This window comes from Dermacentor variabilis, chromosome 1 (genome assembly GCF_050947875.1).
Source record: "Dermacentor variabilis isolate Ectoservices chromosome 1, ASM5094787v1, whole genome shotgun sequence".
NCBI lineage: Eukaryota > Metazoa > Arthropoda > Arachnida > Ixodida > Ixodidae > Dermacentor > Dermacentor variabilis.
Genome location: NC_134568.1, coordinates 243,569,503 through 243,583,700, shown reverse-complemented (window position 1 = coordinate 243,583,700; position 14,198 = coordinate 243,569,503). Strand labels below are relative to the sequence as shown.

Genomic DNA, 14,198 nt, shown 5'->3' with positions numbered 1-14,198 from the left:
GCAAAAACGAAAAAAAAGAAAGAAAACGTGGTAATTATTTCTTACTAATTTCATTCTTTCCATGAACCGAGTTGACCTTGCCGCTTTGAGCAGACTTGCGCCCCTCTCAAACGGCTGTACGGAAAGCCTCGCAACGCGGAAAACTTATCCGGACATGCACTGCGGCCAACGGGCGCTCGCCCGGGTGGCGTACGCGCTGCGGCGCACCGCCGCAGCTGCGGGCGACCGCGGCGCGAGGGCCGCGGGAAGTGGCGCGTCAGCTGCCGGTCCTCGACCAGCCGTCAGTACGCCTGAATTTAAATAACTACTTAGCTTACAGATAATTACAAACTCGGCAGAGGCATGCGCGGGAAGAATGTCGGAGCGGGCTGGCTGCCAAAACGGCAGACGTCTTGCTTCGAGATGCCTTCGCGTGATGGATTAAGACGCATCACTGGGCCACTGGAGATTGTTCGCCGAGAGATATCTGGGCGCGTATAATGCGGGAGCGTGCTTATCGCGCGGTGGCGGCGCCTCATGCCGACGACGGGCCGACCTTCGCGCCCGCAGCTCGTCGCGGGGCGTTGAAAGCGGCGGGATGCCTTAATTTCGAGACGCGGCCGCGGCGTGGCGCAATTAGCCGGGTCGGCTCATTTACATGGTAACGAATCCGGTCCGATACCGTTCCCATATCCGTTTTCCGCGGCCGCCATCCATTCGGCGCCGCTGTCACTGGGTGTCCGCGCGCGAACCGCCAGCGCCCCCCGGCCGCCGCTAAACAGGATGCTTCATTAGTTGAACCCGCTCCGCGCATGGTGCGCGCGGGGTAATTGATCCTTGGGACCGAAGGTGAGGCCCAAGTGGGCTGCTGCTCCGGCGGCCCCGGACTGCGTCGCCTCGCGGGTCTCCTTCGCAGGGTCTCGAGCGCGGGACCTCAGCCGTCAAGGGTCGCTCGCGGCGTGCTGCGACGCGTGACGTGGCGGCGAAGCACGCCACCGTCCGGCCGCTGCAAGTGCGTTCACTCCGGGGGGCGGAGGAAAGCGCGCCGCGTTCGCGCGAGCTCGCTTCATGTTGGGCGTCGGCTGATTCGAAGACAAAAGCGAGCGCGGGCTAAATCGAGATGCCTCTGTCGCGGGCGTCTCGCGGCCACTACGTGTGATGAAAAAGCAGAAGAATAAAGCAGAAAGGGAATCCCGGAATGGAAAGAAGTAAACACGGACGTCGGCGGCGGCGAAATAATCGCGGCTGAGGCAGCAAAAGGCAAAGCAGCCAGCGACATTCCCGACGATCGGCATCGTTAAAGCAAATGCTTCGTTCACGACTTTCCAAGATTGCCACCAACCGTTCCATCATTTCGAGCTCATTACGCTCTCTATACGAAAGCGAAGAGCGCAGAAGAAAATCCCTTGTCTCCGCCTTTTGTCCGTCCTCAGAGGACCGGTTTCAGACTTCACGGGATCCGCCGCCGGACGTCCCCTCACTCTCGCCCTTTCTTGCCGCGCGCGCGCGATGCCTTTTGCCTGGCCGCTTTTTGCTGATTTAGCCCGCCGCCGTCTTCGCGTTTATTTGGTGTGGGCACTGCTGCGGTGCCTTCTTAATTCTGCTTCCCTCGTTCTTTATTTTATCTTTAACTATTCCGCTCGCTACTATGACACATTCCTTTCTGGAGATCTATTTGGGGTTTGAATGTGACTGGGCGCCGCGGACATTGATGCGTCGAATGAGTTTATTTGTGTACAAAATGAAAACACGGCTCTGTTTTTCGTTGCGTGTCTCAAAGTTCGTTACGGAGAAATCAGTTACGTGGACACATCACGTTGCTCTCTCACGCACCGCCCCTGCGTGCCTGTGTGTGCGGGGGGGGGGGGGGGGGGGAGGTGCGTCCGTTTTGTATACACACTTGCAGAACTGTCATTGTAATACGTCGGCAAGACAATCTTGTATTTTTCAAGTCGTTTCTGAGAAACCAAACGGAAACGTCGGGAGAAGGGTAAGTACTATTAAGAAGAAAACTTTACTTTCAACGGTTGCTGCATTCTACTGCAATTGGCGGAAGTGTTGCCAAACAAAATGCCTTGATCTAGTAATCAACAAAGCGCAAAATAACAGCCCCTTTTACAGTGGGATGATTTAAAAAGGAAAAAAAAATCATATACGTTTCAAAAGAACAACATGAAAGGCGGGAAAATGGGAGTGCTGGCCTGCTTGAAGACGTTTCGGTCGCAAACTATTCGGGGTGAAACTGACGAAACCGCCAAAGCCGCCATTAAGCGAAGCCGACAATCAACTGGTCGACGCGCGAGACCTTATAGTGAGCGAGAAGCAAGAGTTCGGCAAATGCTGTTGCATTTACCGCGACTTTTCACTTTCACTTAGAAGTAGCAAAAAAATAGAAAAAATAAGCAATAAAAAAAGTGCCGCGGCATAACTTACCAAGACGACGATGGCGCTCATGCGTCGAGCTCCATCTGCATAACAACGCCCACGCCGAGCGCTCACTATCCAAATCATGCGAGGCCCGAGAAGTGCGGCATCGAACGAGAAACGCAAGGAAGGAGAGATCGATCTCGGCTAATTTTCATTACCTTCTCTGGGCCAATACCATCTGGTCCGTGATCGTTCGCTTTGGAGGCGAACCTGCAGTCGCGTCGTTGGGGCCTCTTGCACAATAATAATGACAACGCAATGGGTGCCATCCCCCTTTCTTTCTCTTATTTTTCGATGCTAGCTTGCTTCTGTTTTCCTCTATCTTAATAGCTTACTCATAAGACCGTAGGAATCATGTCTAATGGTTCAATGCGTACGTAATTGATTCTTCAACCGCAGCCAGGCTTCACTTAAGGAACGCTTTAATGGACCAACGTTCCTGCTTTAAGCCATTATCTCTTCGTCAGACTGGCCAGTAAAGAACGAAAGCAAAGGCAAAGAACAGCGTTGGAAATCTAATGCTGATGTGCGATTATTTTCGAACTGGAAATAGGAGGAAAGCGAAATGGCTTGGTTTCCGGGCTTCATCTCAGATTATTGAACCAGCGCTGTCAATTAAGCTTGTCTTGCTCATTTGCAATATCTACACGGGTTTACCAAACATCACCCATAATTCAGAAACATTATCGTAGTCTTGAAGGCATGAAATCACACTATCATACAGGGCTATCGCGTGATATGTCACAGAAGCTGTTTCTTTACGCGTGATTCAATTATGTATTTTACATGTGACGCAAAACTTTAACATTTTAGTTTTGTCAACTTTTGCATTGCGTAACTTGGCCCATCAGATTAAGTAATGGCTACTTGGTAAAACTGAATCGAACGGGGTGTTGACCTTCTCAGAGTTATGGTCGGGCTACGAGGGAAAGCTGGAGTGGAGAGCTGCAGATAAATATTATATATCGGGGCCTCTGTAAAGTGCACCAAAATTTTAGTATAAGGACGTGTCATCATTATAGCCCTGCCGGAATACGGTCACTACGAAGGGCAATCAGGAACGGCAGGACACCATATTTCCTAAGCCACTAAAGGCCAGGTATGTTTTAAAGCAGGGACATTTCGGCCATGTCAAATGACTTACCTTATACACGTTATCTGATGTGAAACAAACAAACAAACAAACAAACAAACAAACAAACAAACAAACAAACAAACTACAATAGCACGGCTTAGCGGACACGAATTGGTGACATTTTTCCCAGTAGCCAGTCTGCTGTTGAACGGCCGTTCAACAGCAGACTGGCTACTGTAAGAAATATCACCAATTCGTGTCCGCTAAGCGGTGCTGTTGTAGTTTGTTTGTTTGTTTGCCGGCCAAGAGAAACAAAAGATAGGTATACCTACAAAAGGAAATTAGTTGGCGGGCGGGTAACATCTAACGATTGTCGGACAACAATTTATGTTTATTATTCCTCGTGAACAATCTAAGCTGTTCATAAAACATATCCGCCGCAATGCTGTTGCCTTGTCTTGGCATTTTACGCAAGCGTAAGCGCACCAATAAATATCAACGAACGTCTGCGTTGTACTGCTGTGCGATTGCATCAGGACACGAAGTAGTGCATATCCAACGTTATTCGAAAAGTCTGATGATTATCTTTCCGCATGCACGCATCCGCGCTGTATTCAACCGCAGCACGCAGGAAAATGCACCTAAGAGGACACATTGGCGCCAAAACATTCCTATAGGCTCCATGTCATTCGGGTAACGAGCCAGTTAAAGTCTTATCAGTCACTTATTTTCGTTGACACTCGGTGCTCAGCGTGCCGCCGCCATTTCTCCAATCGCGGCAGCACTGGATGCGCGGTGGCACCAGAGTATACGTCGCCGACGAGCGGGTGGCATGCATAAACATTTCTGTCGTTGTCACAAGAAGTGGCAGCGGGCGCTCGACAAGTGTGCTTTGAAAGTGCGCGAAGTTTCTTCGCAGCGTTCACCGATCTGCATCCATTTTTGTTTCGACTGACCGCTCCGGACCGGCGGGCGCTTTAGCTATTCCACTAGTGCGGTGCTCTCATCCGAGCGTTGATGGAAAGCCGAAAGAAAAGGAGCAAAAATGAGCGTGGCGCATCGGTCGCAGCATGGCATTTGTTTGCGCGAACTAAGCGCCGTTCTTGTCGTTTTCTTTAAATCAATGTGCTACCCGGTGTGCCACCTCGGAATTGCAGGGGGCGAGAGAGATGGAGGGAGCGGTGCGCGACAGGCAGTGCAAACGACAGTGGCGGTCCTCGCAGCGCGTTGCCACGAAAATAAAAATAAATAATTGAACAGAAAAGGCGGGAAAAAAAGCAAGGATAGCAAAGGTAGGCAAAGGAACGAAACGACAAGAGCGAGGCGGCGGTGTGGGGGTTCGCGAGGATGAAACCACCGGCACATTTGTCATGTTCGTGTGACTGTCATATCAGAGAAGGGAGCCTAGTAGACAGGACAGCGGGACGCAAAGCAGCCGGGGCTCTTCGCTCGCTTCGGCGGCGACGCACGACGTTTTGTCGTTCGGTTGGGGCGCATGATCTTCTCGGTCCAGTCCCTCCATCGAGTAAGGCCTCTCTCACCTGGGAGGCCCGTGTCAAGTGCTTGACACGTTCAGCCCGACCGACGTTGTTGTGGCCAGACATCTGAACGCGATCGGTTTCTCCCTTTTAGGTTGCGTGCGATCTCACGCCAGCGGTCCTTGACTGCTGAGGGAAGAGCTTACCTGGTGTCACCGACGCTGGCCATCACCAGGGTGGAGAGTCGCTAGTACATGCTGCCGTTACACATTGCTTTGCTCGCCGGGCAACTATGCCTGACGTGCTTGCCTATGCATCGCAGCTCTCCTATAGCATTTGTCTTGCTTTAGATTCCCGTAACGTGTTGTCTTCGTGGACAGTCGCTCGCCTCCAGTGCCTTTCAAGCCACGATCTTGTTCTTTCTTTCTTATTCTTTTTTTATGGTAGACCAGTATAATCGTTGTGTTCTAAACCAACCTCATAGTTGATGTCGCCTATTTAAATAACTGCAAGCAGGAAACACGTAACTATCTTTCCACCACTCGAAAATAAGCGTCCACCTCATTAATGTGTTGCTTGACAGCTCAGCGCAAAGTTCGTTGGTCTCACGAGCGGGCGACTAAAAAGCACGGCACTCGTAGCCGAGCGCAATTCGCGGTTCCTCCGTGTTGTGACACCGTGCTGTTCCTTGCAGCGGCGGCCAACAGCGCGGCTGCGCCCTTCTACGACGCGGCAGGCGGCATGTACGGGGGCACGCCGCTGTCGCTGCTGGCGCTGCCGGCGTCGTGCGTGCCTGACGTGAGCGCCAAGGCGGCCCTGCCGGCGGCCGCCGTGGCGCGAGTGTCCCCGGAGCCCGGACCGGGGTCCCGCGACGAGCTGCGGCGGCTCGTGTCCGAGCCGGACCTGCTGCTCGCCTCCGAGGTGGACGTGGACGTGGGATTCGTTTGCAAGAAGTGCCAGCTCGTGTTCCCTGCCGAACCGCTGGTGGTGGCGCACCAGCGCGCCGCGTGCTTCGCGGCCGGCAAGCCGCCCAACGTGGGCGCCGACTTCAAGCCTTTCCTCAGACTGGTACAGCGCGCGTGGGAGTGCCGTCGCTGCCGCGACCGGCTTCACACAGCGCGCGAGTTCAAGTTCCACTGCGACAGCGAGCGCCACTGCGGCAAGAGCCCCAACAAGGCGTCCGAGGCCGGCAACAACTAGCAACGCGCCACCCGACCGCCGCCGGCCCGCCGGACGACGACGCCGTGCGACGCGCACGGGTCTGCTGGCGTCGCTGCAAGTGGCGCCAACACGTAGAGCTAGTGGCGGCGCGCCGAGTCCCTTCGTCTGTTTCCCTCTGCTACAAAGTAATGGGCGCTCTAGGTGTGTTGTCTATGAACGATGGCTCCCTTCTTGTGTTCAAGGAAGAGAACGTAGAACGAGCGTGTACCCCGCAGTTGTACAAAACGCGTATCCAGTGGAAAGACGACTTCCTGGCTCTAAACGGGTAACGTCGTTTTCTTCCTTGCCTTTCTGTTGTGAAAAATCTCTTTCCAAGTGTTCTTGCTTTGTTTGTGGCGATTTTTGCGAAAGGAAAACAGAGAGTCACTTTGTTCCCCAGTGCACTGCATCGAGAGATATCGCTGTCTAAATTAGCCTGTGAAAGAAAAAAAAAAAATAACCAAGTGCGGCACACGTGCGAGTGATTGTGTATTTCGGTGTGCATACGCGTGTGATGGTGGTGGCGTCTCGCAGGGAACGTTTTGTGCATTACCTTTGATGCAGGCTTTTCCAGCGCCTGCGCGCGCCCTCTGGCGCGACCCACGGCAACAAACGAGAGGCTGCCTTCCCGCGCGTTCTCGTTCGTGCGCATGCCAGTGTACGTTGATCGCGGAGCAACACTTGCCGACTACCTCCAAGTATCGTGTGTTCGTGCGTGCATGTCCGTGAGCCTGCCCTTGCTGTGTGTGTTGAGCAGCGACATCTAATTTGTTAGAACGAAAGCCGGCATGTGGAATCGCGAGATGTCCTGTTTCTTTTCTTGCTAACTTTTACCACTTCTGACGGCAACTTTTCGTCTTTGTTCATTTATTGCTGGCGTGTTTTGCCCCGCGAGGGCCCCCCGCGTTTTTAGGTGTGTACAAAGCCACGGTGATATGTTGAATCAAGCGTTGGTTCGAAACTTTTGCAATAACTTTTTCGCGACAAGTAGTTGCTAGAAGCAGCTCGGCCTGCCCTGTTTGCGGGTCTGAGTCGTTAGCAGTTCCACTCATTGACGGTCCGGCGCGCACACTGCGAACGGGTCGGAAGTGGCTGGACGCTCGTACATGGTTCCTATCTATTGCGAAATGCACTGTTACGTGTGAGCAGCATTTCGAAAGGCGAAAGCAAAATCACTGGTCAAGAGGTACAGTTCTCCGCGTCGCTTACAAGCTCCGCTCCCTTTCTCACGTCGGTTGTGATAACAAGTCGAGCGTGATTGTATTTCAAGCAGAAAATAATTATGCTTAAATTGCGAATTACTGCTGTGGAGCTCGGATACATGAGGGTTCGAGTCGGACATCTGACTTCTTTTTCTGCAGGTCCTAAACGAAATTTGTAAATAAAACGTTTGAAAAACAGGTAGTGACTCTGAAAACGCTGGAATTAAATATTTTTCACTTATTTTTTAGATAAAATTTGAGCAAGCAAATGATTCGTGTGTAGAGGTGGCGCTCCATTTTTTTATTGACTTCGCTCAACTATTGACTTGCTCCCTGGTCAACTGCGGGCAACACTGTCTGTAGTCTGGCATTAGAGGCACTTGACTCTGGCGAAAGGAGCAGAGCTGGTAAGCCCGAGAACTTCCCTTGAGGTCGGCAGACAAACAAGCAAAAGCAAAATATATAGTATATATAAATATATATACAAGCACATTAATTGTGCTGATGACAGTTCCTAACTCAAAAAAAATGCATACTGCGTTTTTGTATGTCCACATATTGTGATTATGTTTGAAGCGAGCAGAGGTGTGATTCTCCTGTTGTTACCGAAAGGATGGACCTGTTTATACGTGCCGCGTTGCATCCTGGGACAAGCTAAAAAAAAAAAATACACACTCGTGGATCCCCAGTCCTTGTAGAGGTAATGCAAAAGCGCGTTGAAAACCTTGCACCACAATGACGTCACAGTGAAGCGTGTCCCCTCCCGCGTCCACTCTCGCGGTAAGCCCGAGCAACAGTTTCAGCGTGCGATCACGTGACACGACGTTCGCGCCGTCTGTCTGGTGAACTGCTCGCCACGCGAAGCAGCGCATTGCAATGGCCGACACTCACCGGCGATTTCAGTTGCCGTGTTTCAAGAGTGTCCATTCGCTTTCTTCAGTTGCGGAGGGGAGTTCCCTAAATCTGTACAGCTTGCTCGGACTGCAGCTCGCGACGTTGGCGTTTTGTTCCCTGTCCATCGAAGAAACAGTTGCGAGGTATTGTGCTGTTATACATACACATACACCAACAGATACACTTGAAAGTTCCTAGGTGGTCGTCGAAACCCCTTCCCCAAGTCTTCGCCGGCGCTTGCCAACGTTTTGTTCTTCCAAACCGAAACACACATGTCAAGAGACCTGTACATAACATAGTCTTGCCGAAGATGTCTGGGTGATTTCTGAATGAGGTAGTCTGTGTGAACGCTATAGGGAACGTGACCGCCTGGTAAGCGGAATGGGCTTCTTTATTTTACTACGAAACGGGTCGAAATGTGTGGAAAGAGTGATGCAAAAGAAGCCTTCGAATATGCGAGCTTCTGTTCCACATTCTTACCTATGAACTTGGTGGCGTAAGTTCAGTTATGAATGTATCATTGTATTCTTGAAGGAAAATTGCCCCTTTCGGACTGAACGCATTTGAGCAGGAAACGGGTGACACTGGTACTAACAATACTAATTTGTTTTCCCACCTGTTTCTTGTTACTAAAATGCGCACCTTAGTTGGGCATTGTGCTAGATGCTATGTATGCAATTGCACTGCCGACAAATTTCGCTTGCTTTTCAAAGCGACTGAACACGGCATTTGTCATATTTCTGTTTTTTTTTCTTCTTTTCTGTTAGGCGGCCATGCCGATAACAATCAAAGCTTCCGTCTGCGTGTGTTCTGGAGGAATTCGTTTGCTTTCAGACACCGAAGAGCATCCTGGAAACGGAACCATTTTTCCTGCTGTCTAACCCCAATGCATACCGCCACGTGAATAGTCACATAGGCACTATGCAATCAACATATATAGCGCTAGCAAGATATGAAAGATGTGTCTTCTCACTATTTTTGCGTTGAAATTATGACTTTCTAAATGAATGTGTAATGCCTTCTTTTTTTCGTGCAAACTGCACAGATGTTTAAATAAATTATTCGATACAGGCGAATCAGGCTAAAGTGAGAAGCACAGATAGAATAAGCAGTCCAACGAGCCCTTGTAGAGGAGCGCCAGCAAAAAAAGAAAAAAAGAAAGGGAAAAGAAAACAGGTCAGATAATGGCTTTCTTGTTGACAAAGATGGCTAAGAACGACGAGATGGCGACGGCGTGTCAGCATTTAAACTGTTCCACGTTAGTTAACCTATGTTTATTTCCCCCCACGTTGTCACAGTTTTGAATAGCGGGCATTGCTAGTAGCACAGCCGCTGGATGAAAACAGATATGTGTGGAACGGCAAATACCAAGGTGACTGCGACGACATGGTGTCAATGTAGAAACGCTTTTACCGGCGTAACAAAAATTTCCTCTTACAATTTCACTGTCCTGCAGCGCACATGCGTGCAGTAACAGCTGGGGTGCAGCCATAATAAAAAGTTGTGTTAAAGATTAGTACCAAATAAAAAACGGTGTCACTTTCACTTGAAACTTTCTGAATGTAACATTATTGTATTTTTCTTCTTTTTATTGATGGTCGTGTGATAGGTAAGTTTGCACTGATGTAAGGCTGCTTCTTGGTAATACAGGCATTGCAGTACGCGAGCAAAAGTGTCATGGGACAGTCCTCTCAGTATGCACGAGGTGCGAGATGTGGGTTATCCGCTCATAGAAAAATTAGCTTTTATTGAGCGTATAGTGGTACCCGTTCTGTCGAAATGACTTGACTCTTGTGGATCAATGCTTTATTTTTTTTTTGCTATAATACAGAAGCAATGAATCGAAGAAGTAAAACGTAGGCGCGGAGGAGGATTGAGCATTGTTCGTCTGATGACGAATTGGCGGCCTTGCTTTTAAAAATCGCTCGTGAGTCTATCTGCTGAGTTACTAACTTGGGTCACTAGTGTTCTACACAAGGGAAGTCGTTCAGCCTTACCATTATATTACGCTGGGCCGGAGTGTGTGTATCCAACAGGCGCAGCATCGTCGTGATACGTACAGCGTGGAGTATGTGCTTGTAATGCATGTTGTTGTTCATGAATGACAGTCTCACTTAAAGGTGTGGTGGTTCAAGGAATAAGTATACAGTCCAAATACAACGTCTACCTCTTTGGTGTTTCAGTTAGCCGAATAGAATATTTTCCGCAGCCAGGCAAGCAGGCATGAGGTTTCCCCATGGCACGCGAAATTTACATGAAAATCATGAAAAGGCATACCTCTTGTTTCGCGAACAAATGTCAATTCTGTGCACAATTTGCGTGGCGCGGAGTAAACGCTCGAAACAGCACTTCAGAGTGACGTGCAGTCGTCGAGATCGGAATGCCTGTTGCCGTACCGGGGGGCCAGTGACACGCGCCTCTTGTAGCAAGGGCAGTTCAGGGAAGTTTGCATTGATTGCTTAGCTGCCAAGTAGCTTGCCATTTTATATTTCCTTGATACACCCGTACACAGCTAAGAAAACACGAAAGCGGCCTCGGTGCGCGCCTTTTTCGCGCGTGCGACGTACGGGTTCAGGCACGCGAGCCGGCGAAAACCGAGAGAGGTTTTGAAACTCGCGGACGGCTCGGCGCGCGTCTCACGGTCGACCAATACCTCAGGAACACGGGTCAAGAGATGCGCGCGACGCCGTCACACACAGACACCCTCATTCACACCTACTTCATCCACACACCGCCATTCAACAGCCACTTTACGTAATTCTTGTAGGCGACGTTTTCAAGACAGACATTGTAGTTTTTTTAACCAAGTAAGCCTGTGAAGGAGACCAAGGATGCACGCCATGGTGTACATACGGCCGACACAATTCGCAGACGCGTAAATACGGAAGCAACAGGTTTGAACCAACTTATATACGTATTAAGCCCGACTGAACGCAGCGTTAAGTCAGGGTTCGCATCCGGTTTCTATCGATGCCATCCCCGTCTCCCATCGTATCTCTTCATTTTTTCTTTGCAGTAGCACATTGTCGAAGTAGTTGCAACAGGTACAGTGTCTTCACATTAGGTTGCAAGTGTCCTTTATTTTTTGGCCTGCGGATCAACCGGTGCACGATGCAGTTAGCACTCACAAAGAGAGCCACCTTGAAGCCGCATAGATTTGGTTTCAGCATAGATAACCGTCGGGCCTGCGCCTGAAACCTCCGCCCGTTCTGTGGGTTTATCAGCCCTGAACGCCAAGCAAGTTTCTACTACCTCAAACCCAAGTAAAGAAATAGTATCTTGAAGTTCCTATGTGCATGTATATGCATCACAACATGTATGTACATGTGTCGCGTATATATGTATACATACGTATATGTATATACAGAAGCATATAGTATAAGGTGTAGAATGATGTCGACCTCAACACTTTCCTTTAATTTTCTTGAAGACAGCTTACGTGGCCTCAGTCTCTTGAGGACGGGAGGCGGAAAACGTTGCGTACCGTCACTTTGCATTGATCTTGACTATAGTTCGGGATTTCTTTGTTTGTTTCATAAAACTGCGTCTAGAATGCAGCTTTGACGTTGAGTATAATGTCAAAACGTCTGACCGAACCGCGGGTGCTTGGATACTGCCCGTTGCCTACATGTTACGTTTTGAGTGGTGTTTTGTCCCACCTTCTTTTTTTTTACATATACATATATCTTGATCATCACAGTGTTTGTTGTAAATAGTCCTCAAACTTTTTTGTGGTGAGCTGATTACACTATAGTGTGTCTAATATTGGGAGGAGAACCACAGCCATGCACCAACTAACTACAGTCAGCAGCTGATACTCGTTCTGCTGTGAGCCTGTGAATCAGAAGAAAAAAAAAACCAGGAAGCGTTGTTTTAACGTTTCCAGAGAAGTTCAAGGACTTCACAATTTTAGCCCCGGTCCTGATTGTTGATTTCTGTTGGGTATTCATGTTGTTTGTTGTGTAATATATGCCCTACACTTGCTCGGATGTTTCTAAGTTCATGATTGAATAGTGTTTGCCCTCTGAGGTGTCCATATGCACTTTCATTGTTTTGGTTGTCACTTAAAACGAATGGTTCAATCCGTGTCATTGAATACAGAATACACTGTTTTGTTTCCTATCACATATTCGATGTCCCTCTTGTGTGATACAAAAGAAAAATGTTGACAAAAATGCATTGGTCAAGCCCTGCTCCCATTTTATTCTTGCAAGGTTTTCGATGGTTTTTCTGGGATACGTAACCACTGCAGGTATATTTTTGGTATGTCACGTAGAAGACATAATAACGGCGACAATAATGTCAGTAATAACTACTGCGATGCTGAGGATGGTGAAAGGATTCTAGGTTTTTACATCACAGCTCATGTAGTTGGCTTGAAGTTCTGGAATAAACTGTCCTATGTGAGAAAACCCTTGTGTTGTCGTCGTCCTTTTTGTGGTTGTTGCTTTGTCATTGAAACTTGTGAGGGCGAGCAACTTGATTGAATTATAAAGTGTACTTGGTACGAGAAGGTTAACGCACAGATACACGATAATTACAGAAATTAGCGCGCATGACTACAGGGTACCAATTCGAAAGTGAACCAGATTGCAAAATGTATTTCACAGGACAATATGAAATACCGAAGAAAGCATTAAGATGTTTTGTGCCACCTATAATAATGGCGCAAATATATATAAACGCTCGGTCATATGTTTGACAACAACAGGCGTATTACCAAGAGTTGGTGAACTCATAAATACCCGGACAACAACGAGCGAACGGCACCGTCTTTCTTTCTTTCTTTCTTTCTTTCTTTCTTTCTTTCTTTCCTTCTTTCTTTCTTTCTTTCTTTCTTTCTTTCTTTCTTTCTTTCTTTCTTTCTTTCTTTCTTTCTTTCTTTCTTTTCTTTTTCAAACAACATCTTACCCTTTCAAATTGCTCGTTCAGAAACCACCATTATTATGCTGCAAAAAACATGCACTTCTTCTCTGCTAATGGTGCTCATGAAGTTCATTCTACAGTAGTTTGGATCTCATCGCCTAATTGGATACAGGTGTGGCTGCAGAAGCATCTGACTGTGGATTGAATTTCGCAAGAACACACAGAGCGAAGGACGTGTAACAGGCCATCAAGCTCGTGGCCTGACGAAATTTCATGATATCAAATATTATCATATCAAAGATTTTTCCAACCATCCAACAATTCTATGGCGACGCTCAAACACAATTTGTGGGAAATGTAAGCCGGCTTGCGATCTTCAGTATCGGGAAACTGAGTTTTGCCGCGCCTGTCGTTCCCGGCGCATATAGTTGCTCTTGGCTGTCACGACCCTCGTTGTAGTGTCGGTATCACGGCGCTCGAATTACACAAAATTTCGTGGGGATACCTTTAGCAGTGAATCACTAATACGACAACTCTGTGTCCGAACAGCGGACAGGGCGGAAGTGAGCCAAGCCCATCCATGCCCACGCATTTTAGTCTCATTAATATGGACAACGTCGGTTTGAACATAACTGACTATACACGAGCAGGCATTACGCACCCTACATTTTAATGCAGAAACTTCTTGAACGAGAGGGTTAAAACCTCACAGGTTCTTATGTTTTGCAGCGTGAATATATTCACACAATGCGCTTTTCGTTATGCCCTAAGGGCAGCCCACACGTTTTTATAGTAAACTGACTTCTGATGTATCAAAATAAGTAATAATCAAAAGAAGATCAAAAGCTCGCCAAGCAAATTTTCCTGCATTGAAAAGTGCACATAGGTAATGCTTGACAACACTACAAGAAATTTGGCTAGAATTCACTTGCTCCGCAATACATTCCTTCTATGAAGCTGCAGGTATAGGACGCCTGTGGCGGGTAGCATTTATATGACTGTTAATTCCCTCGAAAAGAACGAGCAAAGGAAAAAACCTCTAAGTGCAAAATCAGACTTTCATTAAAACTCTATATT

General features: G+C 48.4%; 1 protein-coding gene across 1 annotated transcript; it reads left to right on the top strand.

The window, feature by feature from the left end:
- The first annotated feature begins 5,404 nt into the window (after nt 1-5,404).
- On the top strand, nt 5,405-12,377 carry LOC142560439 (uncharacterized). Its single transcript, XM_075672560.1, has one exon. The coding sequence runs from the start codon at nt 5,527-5,529 to the stop codon at nt 6,157-6,159; it is 633 nt and encodes a 210-aa protein (XP_075528675.1). The 5' UTR covers nt 5,405-5,526; the 3' UTR covers nt 6,160-12,377.
- Nucleotides 12,378-14,198: the final 1,821 nt, after the last annotated feature.

Excerpts from the sequence above, each read along its gene's own strand:
- LOC142560439 (XM_075672560.1), top strand. The coding sequence starts at position 5,527 with ATGTGTTGCTTGACAGCTCAGCGCAAAGTTCGTTGGTCTCACGAGCGG.